Consider the following 27,970-nt stretch of genomic DNA (forward strand, 5'->3'; position numbering starts at 1 on the left):
ATGTAATCTGCTATGATCCTATTAAGTTGTGTTTTGAGACATGCAGTTAGTTCAAGGTTCAGTCGTAAGAACTATTTCATTTGGAGCCACTGATGCCTCTCAGCCTTCCTCCAAGAATGCATCCTTTTGATGTTTGTGCAACAGTTGCACGAGTTCAATGTATGGTGGCAAGATCTCATGGGTAAAGAAAGGGGGATTTTAATAGCTTGGGAAAGTTCTAATCTTTAGGCTAAGTACCTGCCATTCATAGATTTAAAAATTTACGACAATAGAAGTACCAATTCAGGTTATTTTTACGTTAAGTATGTAACGTTTTGCGTTAAGTATGTAACGTTTGTTTATTTCAAGTTGTTTTTTGTGTTACCTAGTTTTCTTTTATGTCCTCACTTGTAGGTTATTCTCTAGCAACATCCTTTTTATGCAAGACATAAAAATGGTCAGTAGACCTTATTTCACATGGTGTACTATTTTAATACTACTATCATTGCTTTAGCTCTTCACCTGTCTGAAGGAGTGTGGTGTTACTGTTATTACTGTACAGTATTGTATATGAAAAGCAATGCTAGCTGTATTAACTTTATTTTCTATGTAAACATGATCACGTTGATTGCACCCAGCACTAAAAGAATTTAGAGTTAAAATGCCTAGTATTTCATATTGTTGGGGCTTGACTGATGTAAATTTCAGATTTTTTTATTTATCTGTAAGATGCAGCTGTTTCATATATTTCTTCTGTTACATACGTAAACCGTGATTTGATTTGCTGTTTATAGGTTAATGTTAATTCTGAATACCACCAAGTGGTTATTTGGTTATATTCAAAGAATAGTTCTGTTAATCCAAGGGTAATACTTGGCGTTTAATGTTAATCTGCTAACTTTTAAAAGTTAAAGTGTGGTAAGTATTATCCAGGCATGCTACTTTTTGCAAGGAACTTTTTCATTGGCTACTGTGTAGTAATATTTTTCTTAAATATTTTCCAGTAATTCTAATCACTTACAAGTGTAGTTAGTTTTGTGTAGTACATGGAGTGCACGGATTATGTTCTGTAATCGTAAAGATATAAGCTTGTTGTACAACTTTCAGGCACAAAAGAGGTGCATAACAAAACTTGTAATGTACTGTCTTTAGAGCTGTTGTACTGTAGTTTTTATAGAGATTATATGCACCATACTTCACAGGAAGGCACTGCAAATTTAAAATTAGCTTTAAAGAAGCTAAACACTTCTCACTACCACACACGTACGTACACTCAAAAGACAAACTGAAACATTTAAGAGCTTTTATATCTGATGTTATGTAGTCCTATCTCATCGTAATTCTTGCTGGATGGGTTCGGAGCCACTCGGCCGACACTAAAGCTCGAGAGCTTTTAATGGCTTGAGGCTAGCCCCTATCCCATAGTGCCTCATGGCAAATCCCGAGATCTCGTTTGCCGCGAAAGCTTCGAGGTTGTGTCTTACTGGCTCGTTGGTAAGTGAAATGATTTTTTACTATATTTAGTCTTTTTCCTACTTTTTTCTATCTGATATATTTTTAGATAGTTTCTTGTCTCTTGTGTGATTGTTTCTGTAAGTTCTTCAACGCCTATCTCTCCCCCTTAGGACTGTACGGCTCATTTAAGTTAGAGGGCCGTAGTGCCCATTTAAGTTAGAGGGCCTTTTCTCCTTGTGTGTGACTGTTTTAACTTTTTTTTAATTTCATCTCCTTTTCTAACTATTATCGTGCTTAATATACTATTGCTATCTTTTTGTCTTTGTTTCTAAAAATGTCAAAAGATAAGGATCATCACCCTTTGGGGTTCAAAAAATGTGATAGGTGTGTACAAGTGTCTCTTACAGACAGCCACGCCAGTTGCATATTTTGCCCTGGTGAAGCCCATTTACAGGAACTATGCACCTTCTGTCATGCATTTAGCACTAGAGTTTTAAATGAGAGAAAAAGAAAACTCATTGACGGGGGTGTCATGACCAGTTCTTCCAGGAACAGCTGGAAATTGGTCAGACAGCTCCAAAATCTTCAGAGAGAAAATCATCGGCCCCAGCTTCGGAGCCGACAACAAAAGACTAAAGCGTCGGAGCCAAGAAGTTCCGGTTCCAACTCAGCATCATCTATTTCGGTGCCATCTTTTTCATCTGTTCCAAGACTATCTTTTGTACATAAAATTTTGCCGACATCGAGACTGTATCTCCTACACCGAGATCTCTTATTTTGGAGAGAAGGTCTCCTTCTGTCTCCACCAGATCCTCCAGGACTCTTATCAGATGAGGACATCGAGAGGGTGGTGAAGAGGTTGCTTTCAGATCCAGCTCTGGCTAGAAAATTGACCCCTCCAGACCCAAAGGTCTCGGTGCCGACCCCCTTACCAATCACTGTTCCTCCTCCAACTGCTTCGCTCTCGGAGCCTATTACTTCAGTTTCCTCTGTCTTGGACCCTTCGGTTCCGGGGATTCAACCTGTTTCCTCTGAGCCAATTACTCTATCCTTGATGGCTCTGTCTGGACCTGAGAGTTCTGGGAGCAGACGCTCTCATGTTGACTCCGAGGGGGACAGTCACCCTGGGTTCTCGTCAGAACCGACCCTCCCTCTCAGAGCCTTGGCTCGACTCAGCTCTGCTCCCACTTCTGCTTCGGAGCCGTTCCCTCTTGCTAGGAGTCTACCATCTGCCCTCTCAGAGCAGAGGTCTTCTTCGGAGCGGGGGGGGGGGCTTTTGAAGCTATAGAGAAGGCTTTAATCTCTGCCAAAGCCATTCCATTGGAACCTGTGTCCCACCAGCAGCAGGCTCTCCCCGCCACCCCCACAGCATAGGGAACAAGAGGCCCAAGTAGCCCCCATTGGAGGTGCTCACTCTTCCGAGACCTCTCCAGATTATCCCACTGGAGAGCTCCCTCGGAAGAGGCTGTGTAAGAGGAAACATGTTGACTCACCTGAGTCTGTCACGTCAGACACTGATTTAGAGGAATCAGAAGGGTCCCCTAGATCCCCCTCTGAGGATGTCTCTTTTTCTGACATCCTAGAAATCCTTAGACAGAGGGGTGATTGGAAGACCTCTAACCCTACTGAGGATGAATCAGTGTATCTTCAGGCTTTTGGTTCCCGACCTTCCATCTCCTGGGTGACGCCGCCTTATGACCAACTTTTGGGGGTCATATCGCGGAAAGCATGGACCTCTCCAGATTCAATGGAAGCTGTCCCGGGGAGGCCAAATGTATGACAGCACCTGAGGACAAGTCCTTCCTTAGGCCTCGCTACAGCCCCCAGAGTGTTAAATGCATGGCAGTTGTAACGGCTCACCTGAGACGTCAAGGATTCCAGGTGTTTCCGTACCTAGACGACTGGCTCCTCACTGCTACCACCAAGCATCAACTAATAAGGACCAGGGACGAGACTCTATCCTTGTGCGCCAGTCTAGGCATCACTGTCAACTTGCAAAAGTCAGACATCTCCCTCGCAGCACATTGTATATTTAGGCTCAGAAATAGACACAACCACCATGTCAGTAAGGCTTACACAGGAAAGAGTGGAATCTCTACGCAGTCAGGTCAGATCCTTACTAAACAAACGAGTCCAGGCCAGAGTAGTCCTTAAAGTCCTAGGGACTATGGCTTCCACCATCCTATTAGTTCCTCTTGCTCGCCTACTCATGAGGATTCTCCAGTGGCTGCTGTTTGCATAATGGTTGATGCAAGACCTTCCATTGTCTCACCAGATGTTAATAACAAACGCATGCAGAAAGGATCTGACATGGTGGTTACATACAAAACAACTTGTCCTAGGTTGTCCACTTGTTCCTCCCCAAGAGAAAGCAGTTTTGACCACGGACGCTTCCCAGATAGGGTTTGAGGGGCATTATCTGGGAATGACAGTCCAAGGTACTTGGCAGAACCACGAGAGCCACTTGCACATCACTGTTCTGGAATGAGAGCAATGCTGTATGCATTGCAAGCACTTCACAGCTCCCTTCCCACTGAGACGATTATGATTCAGTCAGACATGTCTGTCATGTGGTACATAAACAAGCAAGGGGGAACCAAGTCTTACCCCCTTTGCCGAGAGGCCTTAAGAGTTTGGAAATGGGCGATGGATACTCAACGCTTCCTGATAGCAGCGTATATCCCGGGGAGATCCAACGTAATAGCAGACAAACTCAGCCGAGCAATTCTGATGCCTCACGAGTGGTCCCTGAATGTAATGGTTGCGAAAGAGATATTTTACAGATGGGGCCAGCCTTCCTGTAATCTTTTTGCCACTCGCCTAACACCAAATGCAGCAGCTACTTTGTCCTCATTCCCCATCCAGGGACGTCACCCAGGGATGCTCTAGTTCACAATTGGCCCCCGGGACATCTTTATGCCTTTCCTCCTTTTCCACTCGTCCTGAAAGTAATAAAGAAAGCAAGACAGTTGAGGAGTTCCTTGATCCTCATTGCTCCTTACTGGCCTCAACAAGTTTGGTTTCCCTCCCTGTGGCCCTACCTCTTGGAACCATGGATTCTGGACCCATGTCCAGATCTCCTGATTCATCAATCGGGACAGTTCCGTCCCTCCATCCACACCCTCAAATTGACAGCATGGCTGCTCCAGTTCCACGAATAGCCAGGTGTGTTCTTCTATCCCCTCCGGTCAAACACATCCTGATTTTCATCCCATAAACCTTCCACTCAGAAACTATATTCTAGCAAATGGAAAAGGTTTTCCCTTTGGGCTATGAATCTGGGCTTAGATCCATATACAGCTCCTTTTAGAAATCCATTTTATCCTTCCTAGCAACAATTTTTCATGAAGGAGTGGCAGCCGCTACAGTTAGTTCAATTAGCTGCCATTTCCAATTTCCACTTTTAGTTTCATGGGAAATCCAATCATGCAGCACTCCTTGTGTAAAACTTTCTTAAAAGGAGTTCTTCTCAGACCCCCAATAAAACCGCCATTAGAACCCTGGGACTTAGTCTCATCTTTGATGTCTGCACCCTTTGTCAGAATTGTTATCATGGAAAACTTTATTCTTAGTAGCCTTAACATCTTCTAGGAGAGTTTCATAACTACAAGCTCTAACTATTCAACCTCCTTACATTATCTTTCACAAGGATAGGGTCTATCTCAGGACAAACCCTTCCTTTCTTCCTAAATTATGCTCCGAGCACAATCTGAATACCACCATTGAGCTACATGTGTTTTTTTTCCAAACCACTCTAATAAATCAGAGTATAGACTACGCCAGCTAGATGTCCACATAATACTGAGGTTTTATGTACACAGGACTAAAGAATTCAGGAAATCTGATCAACTTTTTGTTTCCTTTTCTGACAAAAGGAAAGTCTTGCCTGTTAAGATTACTCTTTCAAAATGGCTTTCGGATTGCATATCCTTTGCTTATCAACAAGCTGGTAGACAATTACCTGTCAAAGTTAAAGGTCACTCTACTAGGGCTGTAGCTACTTCATGTGCCTCTAGATCTAGGCACCCAATTGATACTATTTGTGCAGCAGCTACTTGGGCAAGACCACGTACGTTTGCCACTCATTACAAATTGGATTTGGCCTCCCGGGACAGGTCATCCTTTGGGTCCACTGTGCTGAACAGTCTCTTTGCTTGGGCCACCCAGGCTAAAGGTGTTAGGGACGCTGTCCCATCCAGCAAGAATTACGGCGGGATAGGACTACGTAACATAAAGAAGTTGCGTACTTACCACAACGTTCCAGGTTTGTAGTCCATCTCGCCTATATTCTTGCGTCCCTCCCTCCAACCCCTTCCTGTTTCTGGGGAATCTGGATCGTTTTGGTGCTGCCTGACATTTTCTTTTGTTGTTTACCTGGAATGGATTATTTTTCTAATCCTTTGCTGTATTTATACAGCTCCTTTTTTATTCTTACCTGATGGGTATTTATTGCTTTCTAGCAAACTAGATCTGGGGATTTGCCATGAGGCATCATGGGATTGGGGGCTAGCGTCGAGCCAGTAAAAGCTCTCGAGCTTTAGTATCGGCTGAGTCTGAGCCGAATATCTGCTCCGAACCCATCCAGCAAGAATATAGGCGAGATGGACTACAAACATGGAACGTTATGGTAAGTACATAAATTATTTTTTTAGTCCATCAGAGCTGCTCGTATTTTGTGCCTTCTGCCTTTGTGACCGTTCTAAATGTTGGACTTCTCTAAGCTGCTAAGCACTTCACTCTGCTGCGCTCCCCTCTCTTTTATAGTAGTCTCTGTTTTATAGTAGTACATTGGGGGAGCTGATGCTGCATGTACTGTCAAGGGCTTCGTAAGTTGTAACCAACTTCTATGTGGTATCAGTCACTTCTGGAGCATCCTTTAATTCCTCTGTCTGAGTGAATTTCTTAGTATCCATATCCCAGTTATGCAACAAATTGGTTATGATCAGAAACCTGTTCATAATCTTGTTTGTATTTTAAGTGCTGTGATTACTGTATCAATCTGATGTTATCCCTTTTATTCTTCCTCACAGTTGGGTCACATATCCAACCCTCGGATCCAGCTCGGCCACATTTACGCAGACTAGGATCCAGGTCTCAAGCTCCCTCCTCTTCTCATAATGCACTGCCTAACCTCCCCAGATCTCATTTGCCACCAGCAGTGAAATACATGGTTCTTCTTAGTCTTGAGCATTCAATTGTTAAGAGTGGGAATCTTAGTAGTGGTCTGTGTTTTTTGGCAGATAAGTCAGGTTTAATTCTTGTTTCTAATTATTTATTTATTCCTTGTCCTCTCCTCCCTTTAGTTTGTGCTACATTAGGAGTGAACTTTCTCCTCTCTTCTTGTGCTTTTGTCAGACCTTGGCCCATGCTTTTGTCTAGCTGGTAGTTTACAAAAGAAAGAAAAGAAATATATATATTGGTGTTTTCTGCTTAGTGGGCATGTTTTTGGAGTATCTAAATAGGTGTGTATATTGTCGCCTTCTGGTTATGATACTTCTCCTGGGTGCATGTTTGCAGTTTCTGTGTCATAATGTCTGACAAGCCTGCCGGATTTACAGTGCTCAGAATGCAGGCACAAAATACCCCATTCTGATGCCTACAGTAGGTGTGTATATTGTATGGGGCCAGAACATCTGTGGTCAGCTTGTTCTGTCTGTGAGGAATTTAATCCCAAGGTCATTGCTGACCACAAGAACAAGTTATTACTTAAAGGACTTTTACCTGCTTCTGCTGCTGTCACTCCAGGGTCTCAAACTCCGCTCTAAGAGCGTGGTTGGATCTGTGGATCCAAAGAAATGCCCTCAAGTCCTCGAGGGCTTCTTTGGAGCTACCCTCCAAACTATCAAAACTCTCATATCCAACCAGGTTGAATTACAGGCCAGCATCAGCCCAGGTGGATCCGAAGCAGTCCTCGGATCTGACTGGTACCACCTTATTAGCCAGTTCTCCAGACCCTCCACTTGTGCTTTGAATCCTAAGTCTTCGGATCTTTTAGAGATTCTGAGGCAGAGAGGTGGTTGGTCGACCAAAACTCCTTCTTTGTAAGAGTCTGTGTTTTTTAGAGACTTTCTGGATGGGCTCGTCTACATCCTGCATGACCCCCCCAGCAGATGAACTTGTGGATTTAATGTCCCATTGGGCCTGGAAGGAGCAGGACATGATCAAACCGATTCCAAAATGACCAGATTAGTACCCCCCCCCCAGACCTTACTGGACTAAGGATATGCTGGTAGATGCCATGGTTGTGGCAGCAGCTACCAAGAAGGAGCTAGCTGAGCAGAGCTCCACTGTCACTCCGCCGAACAGGGAGACCAGAGTGATGGACACGTTTGGTAAGTGCATTTACGCTTCAACCTCCTTCTCTCTGAGACTATTAAACTACCTGGTGCACTTTATTTGGTTAAAGAGGGATCTAGCCAAATAACTTTCTGATTCTCTAGCAGAGACAGTTTAACCCCAACTAGCAACTCTTTCTTCCTGGTCTAATTCTTCCATAAGGCTGCTCTGTAATTCCACAGAGGGTGCCTCACGGGCAGCTGGCTCAGGTATTTATTGGAAGGCACACCAGGATGAGGCCTTGTGACACTTCGGAACCCTTTAAGGCATCCTTTGTGAATGCCCCATTTGATTGCTCCACTTTGTTCAGGCCAGCAGAAAGGGAAGAAGAGAAGACCTTGTCTGCAGCTGGGTTCAGGTTTTCGTCCCCTCAGTGGACCTTCTCCAGAAACCAGCGAAGCAACAAGAAAACGTGGTTCCAAAAAATCTCTGGGATCTTCCCAGGATCAGCTTGGGGATTCTTCCTCCAGAGGCAGAGGAGGAAGTTTTAATGGGAGGCACCGCTCCAGCAGCAGAGGGGGACCGCAGACTCGGGGTTTCAGAGAGCCTTTCTCTGATGAGTCCTATCAATTGTCCTGAAGCACTGCCTGACTACTTATCACTGGAGGAGTTGGGGGCTATTTTGCCCTTCCCCAGTTGCCCTGACTGCTCCAACACAAAACAAACAGTTTGGTGCCAAAGATTATATCCAGATGTTATTGCATTCCCTTTTTCCTTCATCCCTCAGAGAAACCAAAGAAACTCCCTGATGTTCCACCCAGTCAAAGGGAATATGCAGTACCAAAAATTCAAAAACTACTGGACAACGCAGTGGTGCAGTGGTAGCGTTGTCGCCTCACAGCAAGAGGTTCTCCAGTTTGATTTTCGGTGGGAGTGCCTTCTGTGCGGAGTCTGCATGTCCTCCCTGCATTTGTGTGGGTTTTCTCTGGTTACTTAGGTTTCCTCCCATGTTACAAAGACATGTGTCTGGAGTGTTTCTCTCCTGGCCTCCAGTGAAAATTGGCTTAATTCAAAGTCAGACTTTCCCGGTAAACAAATGTTAAATGCATTTAAAAAAAAATACTGCAAATGAGTCATCCATGAGTTCCCGACCAAATCCTTTTTGTTCGGAACTTACTCCCACTTCTTTTTAGTGCCAAAGAAAACAGAGGACCTGAGACGAATTATGGATCTAAACAACCTGAATTTCTTTTGTAAAGAAGGCAAAGTTCCGAGTCCATTTTACCACTGTTGTGAAAGGACAATCGGATGTGCTTGTTGGACTTGCAGGACACGTACTATCAGAATAGACTTGGACGCTCCAGAAGTCATCTTTGCTTTCGGCTGGGAGCCAGTCACTATCGGTTCAGGGCTCTGCCTTTTGGATTCACTACAGCTCCAATGGAGTTTATCAAATGCATGGCAGTAGTTGCAGCTCACTGGAGACTGCAAGGATTCCAGGTCTTTCAGTATCTAGACAACTGGCTGTTCACTGCCCCAACCAGGCATCAGCTGATTCAGGCCAGGGATTACTTTTTCCCAATTTCCAGTCATTGGGCATCACCATACACCTGACTAAGTCAGACCTAGCTGTGGTTCAGCGTATGAAATTCATCAGGGCTCTTTTGGACAAGTCAAAACAGGTAGCTCAAACATGGTCTCTACATATGTATGCACTAAGGGGGTAGAGATGCTATTTTTGACTGGCCATCTCCTCCAGCAAAACTGATACGTCAAGGTCTTGGATCCATGGCTGCTGCCATAACTCTGGTTCTATTAGCAAGGTTCTTTATGCAAGTGCTTCAATGGACCTTGGCTGTTCAATGGGCTGTTCTTTACTAGCCTCTTTCTGTTCTTATGAAGTTGACTCTCATTTGCAAAAAGCTTCTCTAATGGTGGCTTCTTTTGACAAACTTGACAATTGGCAGGCCATTCCTTCGTCCGCCACAGTGACCACAGACACTTCCCATCTGGGGTGGGGGGCATTTCAAGGGAAAGATGGTCCAAGGCATGTGGACTCGTGTAGAGACCAGATTGCATATCTGTTTTGGAGATGTAGAGCAGTTCTTTATGTTGCAAGCCTTTCAGGATGTTCTCCCTCTAGGAACTATTGCAGTTCACACACAACATATCAGTGGTCTGGTACATCAACAAGCAAGGAGGAACCCATTCGTTTCCCTTGTGCAGAGAGGCCATGACAGTCTGGGAAAGGGCGATGTCTTCAGGCTGATTTCTACTTGCAACTCTCATACCGGGGATGGCCAGCATTCTAGCAGACAGACTAAGCAGGTCCATTCTGAATCCTTACGAGCGGTCCCTCAATCGGTCATTAGTCGACTTGATTTTCAGTCATTGCAGCCAACCCTGCTGTGTTCTGTTTGCATCGCCTCAGAACAAGTGCAGCAGCTATTTCGCTCTGATCAACTCCCTCTGGGTGAGTACCCGAGGGACAGTCCAGTTCGCGATTGGCCCTCTGGTCTACTTTATACTTTATCCTCCTTTACCCTTGATCCCAAAGTTTTTACAGAAAGAAAATGGTTGAAGACCTCCATAATCCTCATTGTCCCCTACTGGCCTAGTCAGATTTGGTTCCCCTTTCACTGGTGACACCTGAAATATCCTCTATGGATACTAACACCCAAACAGGACCTTCTCTTTCACCAATCCGAGGATCATCATCTTAGTCTACACTCTCTCAATCTGACCAGCTTGGTTTCTCCAGTTCCAGTAATTGTACAGAGGTGCAGACTTGCTTCCCCGTTCGAGAAATTGGACTAGCTTCCTAAAAAACTTCCACCAAGAAGGTTTATAGGAGTAAATGGCATAGATTTGTGTTCTGGGCTTCCAAAGAAAACATTGATCCCTTTTCAGCTCCAATCTCTGCCATTTTTCACTTCCTTACATCTCTCTTCAAGGAAGCCAGTTTTTCTATTCAGCTGGCAGCCGTTTTGAACTTCCATTCAGGAAATCTTTTTGGTTCTCCCATTACATCCAAACTGTGTAAGCCCTTCATGAAGGGAAACTTTCTCCTCAGACCTCCAGTTAAAGATCCTTCTCTGCCATGGGATCTTACATTTTCCTACAATTTCGAAATCAGAAAACCTCTTTGAACCAGCAAGTGATTGTGATTTGAAGTTTCTTTCTTGTTCCATCAGCAAAAAGGGTCTCGGAAATTCAGGTTCTGTTGTTTTAAGCCTCCTTACATCATTTTTCGTAAAGATGGTGTCCCTTCATAATAATCCCTCCTTTATGCCCAAGGTAGCCACAGAATCTAATTTGAACCAGTCCGTACAATTGCCAGTTTTCTTTCCAAATTTCTTAAACAAGGGAGAATGTGTTGCATTTGCTTGATGTTCATAGCTGCGTTTCTATCTCCATAGAACAAAAGCATTGTTGAAAGACAGATCAGCTGTTTGTGTCCTTTTCGCCTAACCGTCTAGGTCAGGTTTCTAAACTTAGTCTAGCTAAATGGATAGACTGCATAACTCTGATTTATTCCAAAAATAGGCTGCAATTGCCATGTCCTTTTAAGACCCATTCAACTAGGTTCATGTCTGTGTTGTCTGCTTTTTTTGCCAGAGCATCGGTAGACAATATTTGATCTGCAGCCACCTGGTCGAAAACTCATGCCTTTGTCGCACATTACAAATTGGACGTTGTCTCCAGAAGAAGGGCTTCTTTTGGTACTGCAGTACTCCAGCATATCCTTCATTGAGGCCACCCAGGGGTTATATAGCTGGGTTTCTGACCCAACTGTGAGGAAGAAATGAAAGGGACATCAGATTTATAAGTTTACCATAGCTTGGTATCTGTGTTGTCCACTTTCAGTCTTCCTCACCTTCCCTCCCAGCCATCCCCCAACTCAGTGTTTGTAGAAGACCTGTGGAAAACTGTTTGGGAACTTGATGTTTCTGATTTGAGGCTCTGGATTTTACCTTTCTTTCAGTCTTTACTATTCCCTGTTAGATATTTAGGCAGCAAACTGAGGAAGTTAGGCAGAGGGCAGGGCATTATGGGAAGAGGGAGGAGCTCGAGTCCTGGATACTAGTCTGTGTAAATGCGGCCAAGTCGGATCCATGAGCCAACCGTGAGGCAGAATGAAAGTGGACTACACAGATACTAAGTTATGGTAAGTTTTTCTCTGATAGCCGGAAACTGCATGCACCACCGTGTGAAATCCTAAGGGAGCCGTGCACATACCCATGTGAGTACATTCTGTGTGCGCATTACTCTACTTGGTTTCTTACAAGTAAGAAGCCACTGTTACTGCAGTTTTTGCCTAAAAGTTTTGGTGGGTTATGATCTAAACATAATGATTTTTTTTTTTTTTTGTTAGATTTGCTTCTCCTTGAAGATTTGTAGTAATGACGTATTTACACACAGTTTGTACTGGGTGCACGTGCTGTTTATATGTGCATGCATCATTGGCTGGGGGGGTGTCTTTAGAGACTCTATTTTAAGCGTATAATATCAAATCCTGTTGTACAGTTTAATACTAATATTTGTAATGCTCTTTAGTTAGGTACAGTAAAGTATTTTTTGATTGTCTTTAACACTTTACATTTACATTATTTACAGATGTGATTGCTAACTGAAATGTCATATTGGTTGAACTGAATTGTATTTGCGAAGAAGATGCCTGGTCTTGTTCAGAGTGATTGTAGTGGACTTATAAAAGGCAGTCCTTTGAAAAGGAACAGACTTTCTCTGAAGTTCTTGCAGAAAAAGGAAACAAAAAGGGCATTGGATTTTACAGTTACACAGAATGGTGAAGGGACAAGTGAACCAAGGGGCTCTGAGAGGTATGTCTTGCTTTTGCAAAGATAAAACGGGCTAAGTGAGATGTTTATAGATTGTAATGGTTCATACCTAGGTTATTGGTTTAGTTAACAGCTGATTATGCCCACTTTACAGGTGTGCTGTGGTATTTTGTGTAAAACCATTTTATTTTCTGTGTGCAGTTTTGTTTCTCATCTCAGGAATTTCCAAAAAGTCCTAAATTTAAAAAAAATTACAAAAAAAGCGCAAAAATATATATTTTTTTAAGGGGGCAACCCCCCCCCCCCCTGCAAATTATATATACCAGCTCTGAGATTACACTATATTGAGGAAAACTGTAAATTTCCCAATTTTTTCTGTACCACGATCTCCATTTTAAAGCTTCGAGTTTTCAGAAATTCAGTTATATCGCCTCGCTGATATGAATTTAAAGTTTCTGAAAACTCAACTAACTGATAGGGATCCGTGTATTGCTGGGGTGCCTTCTGTGTGGAGTCTGCATGTCCTCCCTGCAGTTGCCTGGGTTTCCTCCCATATTCCAAAGACATGCAGTAGGTGGATTGGACACTAAATTGGCCACAGATGTGTGTTTGCGTTAGTGAGTGGTACAGATGAACTGTTGCAGCAGGACTAGCCACCCGGTGGTATAAACCTTGGCTCGAGATGATTGTCACTGTTAAAGTGACACTTCGACCCCATGTGCAAAATGGGAAAAGGGGATGTTCATCGTGTTATACTGCTGCAGTCATCACACTTGGGTTATCCTGTCGTCAGGCGGTCCCGCAGTCGGCCGAATCCCAAAGCCTTGGTCCGACGTCTGTTGTCGTCGCTTCTTCCCTGACGTCAGTGCGACAGGGGTATAAGAGGCATCCGATGCCATTTTCTTCAGACTTTCTTGCCGCGCGGTGCCCGAAACAGAAGCAGTTCGTAAGTGCCGGTCGGCCAGCTCCTGAGATTTTCGAATCAAATTTCAGCCCAAAGTCTTCTCTAAAGCTAAGTACCCCGTTGGGGAAACTTTTCTTGCCTCTTCTTCCACAGCATAGACCCCTGGCAATTCCTTCAGTTTTAGACATTTTGGATGATGCTTACTCCGAATCTAGTCTAAACCCAGATTCATTACCTCCAGCACCAGCTAAACCAGACAGATACTACCGAGTTCCTGATGCTCATAAGTTTCTATATAAAAGTCCTACTGCAGACCCAGAAACCATTTTCCAGGGTCCCAAAGGGGTTAAGGCCTCTACTGCTAAGAATCCACTTCCTTCTGAAAGAGATTCCAGAGCATTGGAAAGATGGGGAAAGAAAGTGTATACGTCTGCCACTTTGGCCATGAGGGCCTTAAACTGCCAATTCCACATGCTAAAATACCAACAGTACTTGATTACACAGTTGTAACAGAAAATGATCCCTCAGACAGATCAACCTGATTTCAAAGAGATACAGGATTTGCTGCATGCAGCAGAACAGGTGGGAAAGCATACCTTACAGTGTGGTTTTGATTCATTGGAAGCCTCATGTAGAGCAGCTGTCACAGGGTCTGTAATTCGTAGGCATGCTTGGCTTAAAGAACAAGCCTTACCAGAACATGTCAAAGCAAAGTTATTGGATGCTCCATTGCAGAAAGATGTGTTGTTTGGTGTCAAAGCAGATGAAGTTTTAAAGAAAATGGAAGAAAAGGCAAAATCTATGGAAACAGGTAAAGATTTCTTACAGGTACAACCTCCTCGTTTCAGCAGAAACTGGCCGTCAAACTGGTCCTTTCCTGCATCAGACGGACCCCAAAGAGGTAGGTACAGATGCCCAAGGGGCAGAGGCCAGCCACAAGGTTCTTTCAGGCCTAGACAATGGCAAACAACATCTCAGAGGGGGAGACGAAAGATCTCAACCCTTCAGGAAACGAACACAATGACTTCCCACTTCGCCTGCCAAGCAAAGTTCCCCTGGCAGCACCTTTGGGAGGAAAACTGGCTTTATTCCCACAAAATTGGCACATCATAACAAAGGACAAATGGGTTCTGGATATTATTACCCGAGGCTACAGATTTCATTTCCACACTTTACCATGGATGAGAGGCATGCCAAATCTGCCTCCAAACCAATGGGCAGAGGCACAAGTGCAAATTTCGGCTCTCATGGATATGAAAGCAATTCAAAAGGTACCTACAAAAGAGCAAGGTCAAGGTTTTTACTCAAGACTATTTTTAGTCCCAAGAAAGGACAAAGCCTGGAGGCCCATCTTAGACCTCTCAATTCTAAACACACACCTGGAGGTACCCAAATTCAAAATGCTCACACTTCAGCAGCTTCTTCCCATGCTGGGCAAGGAGTCTTGGCTGGTAACGTTGGACCTCCAAGAGGCATACCTGCATGTCCCTATCAGACAAGATTGCAGAAGATACCTCAGATTCCTGGCAGGTACAACGCATTATCAATTCTCTGCATTGCCCTTTGGCTTATCTACTGCGCCCAGAGTATTTACGAAATGCCTGGCATCAGTAATTGCATATTGCAGACAACAAGGAATACAAATTTACCCATATCTGGATGACTGCCTGATCCAAGCGGACAGCAAGGACATTCTGTTACAGCATCTGACATTTGTAATAAAGCTGCTCAGTTGCCTAGGGTACACAGTAAACAAAAAGAAGTCAAAGCTAATAATCTCGCAACAAATAATATTCCTGGGTGCCAGCATAAATACAACGGCCCAGATGGCTTTTCTCACGCCAGACAAACAACAACAACTGACTCAATACTTCAAAAAGATGGCAACTTTTCCCCAGCTCACTGCAAGGAAAATCCTGCAGGCATTGGGGTTCATGGCATCCTGCATTCAACTACTCCCATATGCAAAGCTGCATATGAGGAAATTACAATGGTACCTGAAAAGTGTATGGTCTCAACACAGGCACAACCTCGAATCAAGTATACCTCTTATTCCATGCCTTCAAAAAGAGTTCCTATGGTGGGCTCAAGCATGCCAAATAAACAAGGGTCTTTCTTTCATCTTGCCTCCAGCAAACCAAATTATGACAATAGATGCTTCAGACTACGCCTGGGGAGCACACATGGCAGGACAGTGCATACAGGGCAAATGGTTTGCAAAACAAATGCATCTTCACATCAACCAAAAAGAGATGCTAGCTGTGCAAAATGCTCTGACAGCCTTCAAGGACCTCTTGCATCCAGGTCAACTACTAATAAGGACAGACAACACCACAGTGATGTGGTACATAAACAAACAAGGAGGAACACACTCCTACCCTTTATGCAGACAGGCAATGACCTTGTGGAACACAGCATTGACCTACCAAGTACAACTGCAAGCACAATTTCTGCCAGGAAAGGAAAACACATTGGCAGACAAATTAAGCAGAAATATGGCAGATCCTCACGAGTGGAGACTACACCCACAAGTATTTTCAATGATGACTCAAAGGTGGGGATGGCCAGACATAGCTCTATTTGCCTCCCCCAACAATTGCCAACTACAGAAATTTTGCACAAGGACTTATCACTCCCTAGCCTGGAAAGTGGACAGACTATCATTCAGTTGGACAGCATTTAACAGTCTATGCCTTCCCACCACTACCTCTGTTGACCAAGGTATTATTGAAAGTCAGATCAGAGAGGAACTTGACTCACAGCCCTCCATGGATCTTGCCTCAATTCCCACTACTTGTAACTCACGTATGGTGGTCTATTTAGCTATGTGCCAACAATGTCCAGGGTTCTACGTGGGTAAGACCAAACGTAGACTACAGGACAGAATTTATGAACATTTATATGCAATAAAGAAAGGAAGGTTAGAGAACGCACTAGCGAAACATGTTTCATTATACAAGGATCGCTATTTTAAGTTTATAATAATCGATCAAGTTTTGAATAATGTCCAGGGTGTTCCCCTTCATTTATTGCTGGAAGAGAAAGAATTGATGTGGCAGATAAAACTAAACTCCTATGCATTTCCAGGGCTTAATGACCTGTGTTCAATTAGTTGCCTTTTGAAATTAAAAAGCCTGAGACGCTAATTCTTATCACTTGTTTGTAACAAGAAGGGATTGTTATGGATCTAGGCTTAAGTGATAGTTCTTCATTGTTTGTATTTGTTAGAAAATCTACTTACACAAAAAGAAAAAGGGTTCGTGGTGTAAAATATTAAAATATTTAAAATATTTAAATTTTAAAACTTAAGTTAGTTACTCAGTTAATGTATTATTACTTTATTATTTTTTGTTTTGATTTTATCTTATTAGTTTGTATTTTATTAATACTGGCCAGTAATATCTTTTAATTGATGTCAGCTGATGCTTTTATTAGTATTTAAAGATGGCATTCTAATGTTATTTGTATTGTTCTGAGGAAGTCTACTGATGACAGTAGACGAAAAGCGCTTCATCTTCGATTAAAGTGTTTGTGTCAACCTTGGGATTTATTCGTGGACTTGGATTGTCACATTCTTTTGGTGGTTTCTACAGCCTGCTACTTGGTGTGCTGTTTTGTAATTTCTCAATTCCCACTACTGCTGACTCAGAAAAATTCTGTGATACAACACAGTCAGCTCAGAATTTTAAATTTAGCTGCATGGAGAATACCTTGAACTATCAATCAATACTTCTCTCAAAGGATGTCCAGAATGTAATTTTGGAGGCCAGAAGGCCCAGCACCAGAAAAACTCAGACAAATGGAAAAGATTTTGTGCATGGAACCAGGCTAAAGGCCAAAGTCCTTGGATACCTAACATTCCTCAAATACTGCAATACTTAACTGTGATACTACACCAAGGCCTTTCATTCTCATCCATTAAGATCCATGCTTCAGCCATTTCAGCTCAATATAACACGGATCCTCCTATTTTCTCACACCCTTTATTACGGCAGTTTCTCAGCGGGGCTAAGAATATAAGCCCCCCCCCCCCCCAGAAAACCCCCAACACCAGCTTGGGACCTGAACTTCGTTTTAGAAAATTTAACACTGCCTCCTTTCGAACCAGCATTCTCAGCAGAACTACAATACTTGTCTTGGAAAACAGCTTTGTTGCTGGCTATTACCTCAGCACGCAGGGTCTTGGAACTACAGGCACTTATGGCAGTGGAACCTTTCATCATTTTCCATCAGGACAGGGTCTCTTTATGAACTAACCCTACCTTTATGCCAAAAGTAGTATCCATTGTGGCCTTGAATCAGACCATCCATTTACCCACCTTTTATCCAAACCCCCAGAATAAAGGAGAGAGACTCCTTCACTCTTCGTACATTCACAGACAGCTACGTTACTATTTAGATAAGACAAAGACTTTCAGAAAAACTGACTAACTCTTTGTATCCTATGCTGCAGGTTCACAAGGAAAGGCTATTTCAAAACAGACCATCTCCAAATGGATAGCACATTGCATCCGCTTTTGCTACTCGCACCATGGGAAAGCAGTGCCTGTTAATATTAGGTCCTATTCTACCAGGGCTACAGCAACCTCAGCAGCCTTTCTCAGGGGGGTTCCAACCAAGGACATTCTGGAGGCAGCTACTTGGAGTTCAGTGCACACCTTTACCAAGCACTACCACCTTCCTTTATACTCAAAAACCAGAGCTGGTTTTGCCACTGCAGTACTGCAGGGCATCCTAGCTTCACCTAACCCAGTTTAGTACCAGCCACCCATCCATAGCTTTGGGATTCAACCCAAGTGTGATGACTGCAGCAGTATAACACGATGAACATAGTACAGTTTTGTACCTACCATAAATGTAGATGTTTGAGTGTATATATACTGCTGCAGTCCAGGTTACCCTCCCACCATCCCCTCTGCATACCAGGGGTTAGTTGTAGCTCCATGTTCATCAGTCAGTTGGTTGCATGTCTATATGGTGTATTTGCTAACAGCTAGTACCATTGTTTATCTATTAAGGTATTTTTGCATAGCTTTTGTATTGCCTTCCTAGTTGGGGGCACAAGAAAATGGCATCGGCTGCCTCTTTTATACCCCTGTCGCACTGACGTCAGGGAAGTAGCGACGACAACCGACACCGGACCAAGGCTTTGGGATTCGGCCGACTGCGGGACCGCCTGACGACAGGATAACCCAAGTGTGATGACTGCAGCAGTATATACACTCGAACATCTACATTTATGGTAGGTACAAAACTATACTTTATGGATGGGTATATAATATAAAAAGTTTTGCTTTTTTGACTACATTCTCTTTTCCCTTCTAACACTTTTAGTGCATCTGTAGAAATACCATTGTTGGTATTTTTTCTCCTTTTCCATTTCCCTTACCTTTGCAGTAGACTTTTGAAATTAACATTGCGGGTATGCTATTCATACTTTCCTTTTTTATAATTTTCTATAAGTTTACAAAAAAAAAAAAACTCATTCCATCTTGTCTGTTTCTCTTAGTTTCTTCAGATTTTGAAAAATGTAAAGCCTGTGGCCATAAGATTACGTTGTTGGATGCACACTAGTTGTGCGTTTATTGCTTAGGCCCGGCCCATTTGAACTCTGCATGCGATATTTGTAAGGGCTTTAATCCAAAGGCCCTTACTGATCATAAGAATAAGCTGAGGATTGATGCTACCACCTTCCTCTGCTGCAGCATCTGGGGCTCAACCCCCTAAGAAAGTTGACAGAAAAGCGGCCAAGAAACATCCATTGGACCCTTCAGGTTCTTTTGCTTCGAGTCTGGAAAAACCTCTGAAAGTTTCCAAACCTTCTGATCCAGTTCAGTAGAATCTGAGTACCAAATCCTCTGATCCATCTACTTTGGATCCAATGTCTAAGACGTGATCAGACTCTTTCGGATATGAAGAAACACAAAGACGGGTCTCCTCAGATCCTGTCCCTTCTGGCTCTGGATCCAATATCTTCCCATTTTCTTTCCTGGAAAGAAGTCGCCACTCAAATGACTTTATCCATTGCTTCCTTGTCTCTTTCCTCCAGAAGTTTTGACTGAAGCAGATGTGGATAGAATGATGAGGAAATTTCTCTCGATGCAAATACAAATGTGGGTACTGCTGGCTTACCTCTCGGGTCTGGAGACCTTCCTTAGTACTACCTCACATATTTTGTCTTCAGTTTCATAGTAGTTGAATGTGAGGATCCCAGAACCATCTGTATCTGATTCGAAGACCCTTTTATCTTCTAAGCCAATATAGTCACTGAATGGATCAGATCAGAGTACGTCGGTGCCAGATGTCTCTTGCAGCCGTAGTGTTGGTGCAGGATCTGGGATGTTGGGAGTTGACTCCCAGATTGTCGGAGCTTCTGCTCTGGACAGCTGTGCTCTAACCCCCTGCTTCTAGTGGTTTTCCTTCGGATCGAAAAGACACAGTGATCTTGAAGCATGTCTTCTCAAAGCCATCAGTTTCTTTCTCTCCAAGGCATTCTGCTTTCGAGGTAGTGGAGAGAGCTTTCTCTGCTCAGAGAGAGAGGAAGTGTCCACGTTCCTTGGATCTTACTTTCCAGACCCAGTTGTCTTTGTGTCTGCAGCCTCAACTTCCTACACCACAGGGACAGCCAGCTCAAAGTCTCCAGGGTACCCTACAGGGTATATTGATTTTTTCTGACACTTCTCCGAACACCCTCCGAAAAAGTCTCTAGGAAGAGAGAGTGCAAAAAGAGGCAGTTACTGAGTATGTCATGGAATATATTAATTTATATGAAGGGGAAAGGGCCCTACTATCACCAACTGATGACATATAATTTGGAGACACACTAGAGATCCTCAAGCAAAGGGTTTGTTGGTCATCTGACAACCCTTCCCAAAAGGAATAAAGTATTCCTGGAAGCCTTTGGGGCTGGTCTGTCTACCTCCTGGGTGACTTTGCCTGCCGATGAGCTCCTTGATTTGATCTCACAACTGGTATGGAAGGAACCTGACTCCATTGAGCTGCTGCACAAGATACCAGACAGGATCCTGACACCACACCAGGGCATGGAGTTTTGGAGCAAAGAAGTGCCAGTTGATGCCACTGTCTTAGTGGTGGCCACTAAAAAGGAAATTGCAGAATTAAATTCCTCTGTTAATCTCCCTAACAGGGAGTCTAGGGCATTGGACAGATTCAGGAAGCTTGTATATTCTTCAGTGACCTTTTCTTATCGGTTGCTAAATTATTTAGCACACTTCACCAGACTCCAGAGGGATATGATTAAAGAAAGTTATGAGATCTCTCTGGGACCATTACTGCTAAGGCAGAAAACTGTGTTTCACAGTTGACTACCCTACAGATTATTTCAAACTGTCTATGGAGCTCATCTCACATGCATCTGAAGGTACTTCAAGGGTGGCGGGTTCAGGCATTTCCATTAGGAGGCATGCTTGGATGCGCCTGCATGATTTTGCGGAGCCCTTTAAGTTTTCCTTTGTCAGTGCTCCCTTTGACAGAAGTTCTTTGTTTGGCCCCAGAGTTAAAGACACAGTATCCAGGTGTGAGCAGGAAGTTAAAACCTTGCTGTGGGTGTTTTTTGACTTCTCAAAGGACCTTTTCTAGGAATCAACGAGGTGGTCAAAAAATGTTGTCCAGAAATGTTCCAGGGTCCTTCCCAAGATCCACATGGAGATGTTTTCCCCCCAGAGGCGGGGGGGACTCTAACGGAAGACATTGCCCACGTGATGGAGGAGGCCCGCAAAACCAAGGGTTTAGGGATGGCCTGATTTGCCCATCTCTGGAGGCAGTCGGGGGTCATTTATCCCTGCACCAGAGAGCCTGGATAGAGATTACAAAATATTCAAGGGTGCAAAGAATTATTTCCAAAGGTTATATAATACTCTTCCCCCTTAACAGTAAATAAAATTCCCGATGTTCTACCCACTTGGACAAAAGCAGTAGCACTAGAAGTAAAAACCTGCAACAGAAAAGAGTTGTCCAAAATTTCCCCCAGGACCAGGAAGAGTCTGGAACTTGACACACTCTTTTTTAGTGCCAAGGAAAACAGGGGTGTGGAGACCAGTTTTGAACCTCCATAATCTAAACAAATAAGTTATATATAATATGAATGTCGGTTCAGTACATCAAGTTCTAGGTGGTCACGGTTCAGTCCATTCTGCCCTTTCTGTACAAGGACAACTGGATGTGCTCGATAGTACACATACTGAAGATCTATCATATAAAGATGAACAAACAGTCCAGAATATTTCTACGCTTCCAGTTGGGAGACTGTCGCTATCAGATCAGAACTCTACCCTTTGATCTTACCACAACCCCCCCAGGGTGTTCACCAAATGCATGTCAGTTCACTTGAGACTGCAAGGATTCCAGATGTTTCCTTATTTGGATGACTGGCTCATAACCATTCCAACCAGACATCGGCTGATCAAAGCATGAGATTATGTACTCCAGTTATGCACTCACTTGAGCATTACAATCGATCACAGCAAATCTCTCGGCTAGAAAAGTCTCAAATATTGCAGTTCATCGGAGTGTTGTTCGACACAGTATCCCTGACAGCCTCCCTTACTTTACCAGTGGTGCAAATCATAAGGTTTCATGTCAAAAAGGTAAAGGTTCTTCTCTCTCAGCCCGGTTGATACTTTAAGCATTGGGGTCAATGTCTGATAAGATAGTTTTGGTTCTGTTACAAAACATCACATGAGAATTATTCAGTGGACCCTAGTGACTTGGTGGCCCTATTATTCATCAACGTTTTCCCACCCAAATCAGAGTAACTCAAGTATGTAAAAATTAATTCCTGAAGTGGATTTAATCCAGCCAGATAAGGCAAGGTCGCCCCTTCATTCCCCATCGCACAAGGCTATATACAGTGGATGCTTCCCAAATTGGGTGGGGGCACTTCTTGGGAAAGATAGTCCAGGGTACATGGTCCCCCAAAGAAGCCAATGCGCATGTCAGTGTATTGGAAATGAGAGTACTGCTAGTGTTGCAGTCCTTCCAAGACCTTCTCTTTCTGGGACTATTGCAATTCAGATGGACAGTATGTCTGTGGCGTGGTGCAACAACAAACAAGGAGGAACCAGATCTTATGCCCTGTGTTGAGAAGCTTTGAGTGAGTGGCAGTGGGCGATCTCATCCATTCGACTTCTGATAGCATATTATGGAGAAGTCCATTATGATAGCAGACAGGTTGAACAGGTCCATTCTGATGCCTCACAAGTGGTCTCTCAACAGGTAGGTGGTGGAAAAGATATTCTGTCGATGGGCCAACCTTACTGCAACCTCTCTACATCTCCCCTCAACAACAAATGTAGCATTCTGTTTGCCCCTGATCCCCCCCCCCCCAGGGGGGGGGGGAGTCACCAAGAGATGCTCTTCTCCACAATTGGCTCCCTCCCGGTCTCCTCTCTTGCTTTCCCCCAGTACCTGTAATCCCCAAATTTTTGCAGAAAACATCTCTATTTGAAGAGCACAGTCATCCTCTTTTCTCCTTATTGGCCTCGCCAGGTCTGGTTCCCCTTTCTCTGGCCTCATCTGATTTGCCCACCATGTATTCTAGATCAAATCCAGAACTCCTGTCTCACCTGACATATTTGACATGCACAGACATTTTGGGTCTAAAACTGACAGCATGCCTTTTCCAGTTCCGTTAATAGCTAGATAGCTCAGGCTCTCTTCTCCCATCCATCATTTCCGTTAATAACTAGACATCCCAGGCTGTCTTCCCACAAAGCTTCCACTAGGAAAATTTACAGAAGTAAGTGGAAAAGATTTGTTGTTTGGGCACAGCAAAATGACATTGACCCCTTTTCAGCATCAGTACCTACAGGTCTTGAATTCTTGTCTACAGTTTTTATAAAACAAAAACAAAAACTGACCAGAAAAGTTACAGCACACAGTTTAATAGTTTGAGTGCTTTTGTTCCAGTAAAACAGGAACTTCTTCAAACAATTTAGCAACTTCCTGCATTCCTAAGGGCGCCAAGTATTACAAAAATTAAACACACACATTGTTTTTGTACAATGCAGAAATAATGATAAGAAAACATTTAAATACAAAGCCTAATAAATGAAAAACATTAAAATTATTATATATAAGTTATTTGTCTCCATAGTTTAAAATTTAAAATGCTAAATGCTTCAAATGTAGTCAACCCAAAACACAAACCTATGAGCCCTCTCTAAAACCAAACTGCCAAAAGATGCATCAAAAGTATTAAGCTTTGTCAACCAGGGTTGACATTTATTTGGCTTTGTTTTTAAATGTTTTCTTAGCATTGTTTCTTCATTTTACAGTAACCATTTGTGTTCAAATAAATAAGAACTGCAGCACAGATAAGCAACTCAGCCCAAGCAACAGCAACTGACAAAACACACACAAAAGGTTGAGACAACGTGATGTATAAGTGAATAAAACCGCTGATAACTTGAAATAAAAATCAGAATCCTTTCATGTGTGAGCACTTTCACAGTGCATTCACCGCTTCATCAGACATATTTAACAGACATTGGATCCCAGCTTAAATAGTAACGGTAAAAACATACAGCCAATCGGCAATCTCATCGTTAATAAGTAATATACATACATAAAAGTATATATGCAAAACATATCTCATTCTGTCTAACCAACAATTGCATCTGTGAAAGTTTTCTGTGACCAGTATTAAGACATAACAAAAGAACAAAAACATTATAAAAAATATTTAAAAGCAACCATGTTGTTGTTTTTCTTCTTTAGGCTTTAATCGGTTAGGGGTCACCACAGCGGAACTCTGGTCCGCTAATGATTGGCAGTAGATTTTTATGGTGCCGAGGTGCCAGCTCGACGCCCAACCTTTGGCGAAGGCACGCCCATTCACGCATGTCTTTCGAATGCCACTCTACCACGGGGAGGACAAAGATGCCTAAGCTTCAAAAAGGGCTTTCATAATATTTTCTCATTTTAAGCCTCTACCCCTGTCAGCTTGCAGTCTCAACATCCATTTAACTTCCTGTGCTTCGGTATGAGAAAATATTATGAAAGCCCTTTTTGAAGCTTGGGCATCTTTATAGGTGAATATGGTTGATTTTAAATATTTTTTATATTTACTTATAATGTTGTTGTTCTTTTGTTATGTCTTAATACTGGTCATGGAAAACTTTCACAGATGCAGTTGTTGGTTAGACAGAATATATGTTTTGCATATGCACTTTGTTATTACGTTATTAATGATGTGATTGCTGATTGGCTGTATGTTTTTACCTTTACTATTTAAGCTGGGATCCAATGTCTGTTAATTATGTCTGATGAAGCGGTGGATACACTATGAAAGCACTCTCATATTAATGAATTTCATTTCAAGTTATTCACGGTTTTATTCACTTATACATCACATTGGCTCAGCCTTTTGTGTGTGTTGTATTTATGTGCGTTTCCAGTTGCTGTTGCGTGGGCTGAGTTACTTACCTCTGCTGCAGTTCTTATTTGTTTGAATTGGATTCATTTGCCGCTGCCAGTTGGAGTGATGGCTGAAGGAGGTGTGCCGGAGATTGAGCTTGATTACAACCCAGTGCAAGGTACCAGTGTTACAGTCGTTCGGAATCGATTCGGTGACTGTTTGAAGAGCTGGGCTTAACCCCCTGCTTTTGAGGGACAGGTTATCTGGGGTAAGCTTGTCATTGATAATAATATTGACTTTATGCAGTTGATAGAGAAAGTACATGCATTGGAACGTGATTTGTTCAAATTGAAGCAGTTACAAATACAACACTTTCATTTAGAGGCTTGCCTAGAATATAAAGTGGTCCCTAGGGGATTGAGAATTTTGAAAATCACCCAGTTATGGTGACAAATGTTCCTCAGTTGTTAGCCAAGTGGCAACAAATGAACCTGGACTTTTGAATTTTAATTATTGGAGCTTACTTATAGACCTTTCTTTACCAGAGGAAAATTTATTGGCTGATAACTGAGCACAGCAACATTTATATGAAGTTTCCAGCAGATTTAATTGATGAAAAGATGGGTGGCCTCATTGAGTCTGTTATTTTTATATGAGAAGAGGCTTATTCAAGCTAAATTTAAGAAGTTGGAAAGAGACAGGAAGGATTTTGCTAACGGTTATGTTTTTGTGTGGCCAAGGTCTAATGGTTTGGGTGCTGCAGTGGGTATTAATGATGACAGAGCAACTGCTATTAATGCTACAGCTTCCCATATATTGACAGTGGTTCATCAGCTTTTTCTACTTCAGGCGTTACGATGAATGCAAGTAATACACGCCCCCTTTTAGCTACTGAATTAGGAGCTAGAAGGAAATCTAATGCAACGAAGACATTAGCACCTCCTGTCTTAAATAGTACCAGTGCTCAACCTGAACCTGTGGTCGGTAACATACCAGTGTGTGTTGATAATGAAGGGGCATCTGATAACACACAGGTTTTTCATTGGTTTCCCATTGCATTACAAAGGACAGTCGAACAGAAGAATGAACAACAAGAAACCTTTCACAGAGCAGAGGGAGACTGAAACCAAGTTTCAGCAGGAAACGGGGAACTTGCGCACAGTGAAGAAAATGTGGCAGCAGCAGGACAAAGCTTAGTGTGGAATATTTCGTCTAAAACTTTAACCTCTGGTGAGTTATTTCTTCTTAACAAAGGATACTCATTTATTCCCACACAACAATCTAGTGCTATTGCTTCAGTTATTGACTTAAAAAAGGTTGCCAGGTCAGCCATGCTGAAATTTAAGTTTAAGGGTGATAATGTTGTTCATTCCAATGTTTTTAAAAACCTAGTACTTATCACCCCACGGTAGAGGCATTTTGTAATGTGCGAGAAGGATTTTTACGTCTGAAATTATGTTAAAGGTTCAAATTTGGATGTACGTGAAAAAGAAGCATTGGAACATTTGTGAAGTGATGATGTTATCAAACCAGCAGATAAAGGCCTTTTATAGCGTGGGTCAATGTGTAACATGCTGAACAACACAAATTTGATTGATATGACTACTGTCAATACAATTGTCTTGAGGGTTAGAGACTATTGTATGATATGTTGTTGTGTAGCAGTAATAACATCCCACACAACCTCCATTCCGTCCCATTGTCTTGGGCTGTGGGTGGTGTACTGAGCCACTCTCCATTTACATTTACATTGACAAAAGTTTAAAACCAGTTCTCAGTGGCAACAAATACATTTTGAGAGATTCAAAACATTTTTTATAAGAATTATATATGTTTATCGAACAAGATTAGCGGTCAATGGATGGATGGCTATTGGTTACGATTTACGTTTGTGCATTGTTCACCGTATTACCCAGTTTAATAGGTATAGATATGGTGCATGAATATTTATTAGAACATAGATCACAAGTCAGTCTGAATGTTGATGTGGTTTGTTTTCTGTTGGAGATTGTGCTTGAAAACATGTTTAATATTTGGTCAACAGCTATATTTGCAAACTGAAGGGGTCGCCATGGGTACTTCATGGTGAAGAGGTATGCGAATTTCGTCATGGCCCAATGGGAAAAAAATACTTTTTTTTAAAATTTGGATGTAAGACAACATGTGGCCTTTTTATAGAAGGTTTACGGATAACCTTTTTTTATTATGGGATGGCAGTAGGATTGATTTGGGCTCTTTTGTAGAACATATTAACAACAGCACGCCTTTTTTTAAGATTTGAAGTGAAAGTAGTGGTTAATGAAGTGGACTTTTTGGACGTTAAGATTTTTAGAAAACCTTGTGGGTCATTTAGCACCACGCTTCACCACAAGGAATAATCTAGTGCATAGAAGAAACATACACCCAGGACATGTTTTAAAAAACATTGTGAAAGGGCAGGGCATGCTTATGTCCAGGTTGAATCCTGAACACACAAGTTTTGAGGCAGATTTGACTGCCTTGAAGGATAGGCTTCAAGAGAGAGGCTATAATAGACGAGAAGTGGATAACATCCATAATAACATCAGTGATTTGTGCACTACAACAGCTAAGCCCTATTTTGCAGGTGGCAGTGTTGACATGACTATACAAATTATTGAACATAATGCTATGTGTATGCTGTTGTATTATAGCAGTAACCTTAATAGATTTACTGATATAGTCAAGAAATATTGGCCCACACTCACTAGCAGTACTGAAATCAGAAAAATAGTGGGTGATCACACAGGGTTCTCATTTAAGAATGAGAGGTCCTTAAGGAACTTGTGTTATCAGGACGACAAGAGAGTGGATGATGTTAGTACATGTGCTGCTACAGTACCTTGCAACAACTACAGATTTTGTTGCTGTAGCTCGCATATTAAAGGACATTGATTTTATTTCAAGTTATCAGTGGATGTTAAGTTGTCAATCTCGCCTTCATTCTTGCTTGATGGGTTCGGAGCCGATCCTCGGCTCCGACTCGGCACTTGCTTTAGCTCGAGAACTCCTTTTACCAGCTCGAGGCAGCCCCATATCCCATGATGCAAGGCGGTAAGTACCCAGATCTCGTTTGCCGCTTCGCTTGGGAGGTCTTCTTTTTACCAGCTCCTGGTAAGTTGTTCACTTTTGTGATATTTAAGCTCCTTTTTAGTCAAAAAC

At 42.6% G+C, this 27,970-nt stretch overlaps 1 protein-coding gene across 1 annotated transcript in view; it reads left to right on the forward strand.

Annotated features, from left to right (window-relative positions):
- USP1 (ubiquitin specific peptidase 1) overlaps positions 1-27,970 on the forward strand; it is a 1,001,653-nt gene that overhangs the window by 14,958 nt on the left and 958,725 nt on the right. Inside the window, exons 2-3 of the mRNA XM_044086802.1 lie at positions 12,328-12,551; positions 27,463-27,625. Coding sequence (XP_043942737.1) covers positions 12,385-12,551; positions 27,463-27,625 — 330 coding nt within the window. The 5' untranslated portion in view covers positions 12,328-12,384. The remainder of the gene's footprint in view (positions 1-12,327; positions 12,552-27,462; positions 27,626-27,970) is intronic.

The sequence above is a fragment of the Protopterus annectens genome, chromosome 10.part0 (assembly GCF_019279795.1).
Source record: "Protopterus annectens isolate FY-2018-M chromosome 10.part0, PAN1.0, whole genome shotgun sequence".
In the NCBI taxonomy this organism is placed as follows: Eukaryota; Metazoa; Chordata; order Ceratodontiformes; family Protopteridae; genus Protopterus; species Protopterus annectens.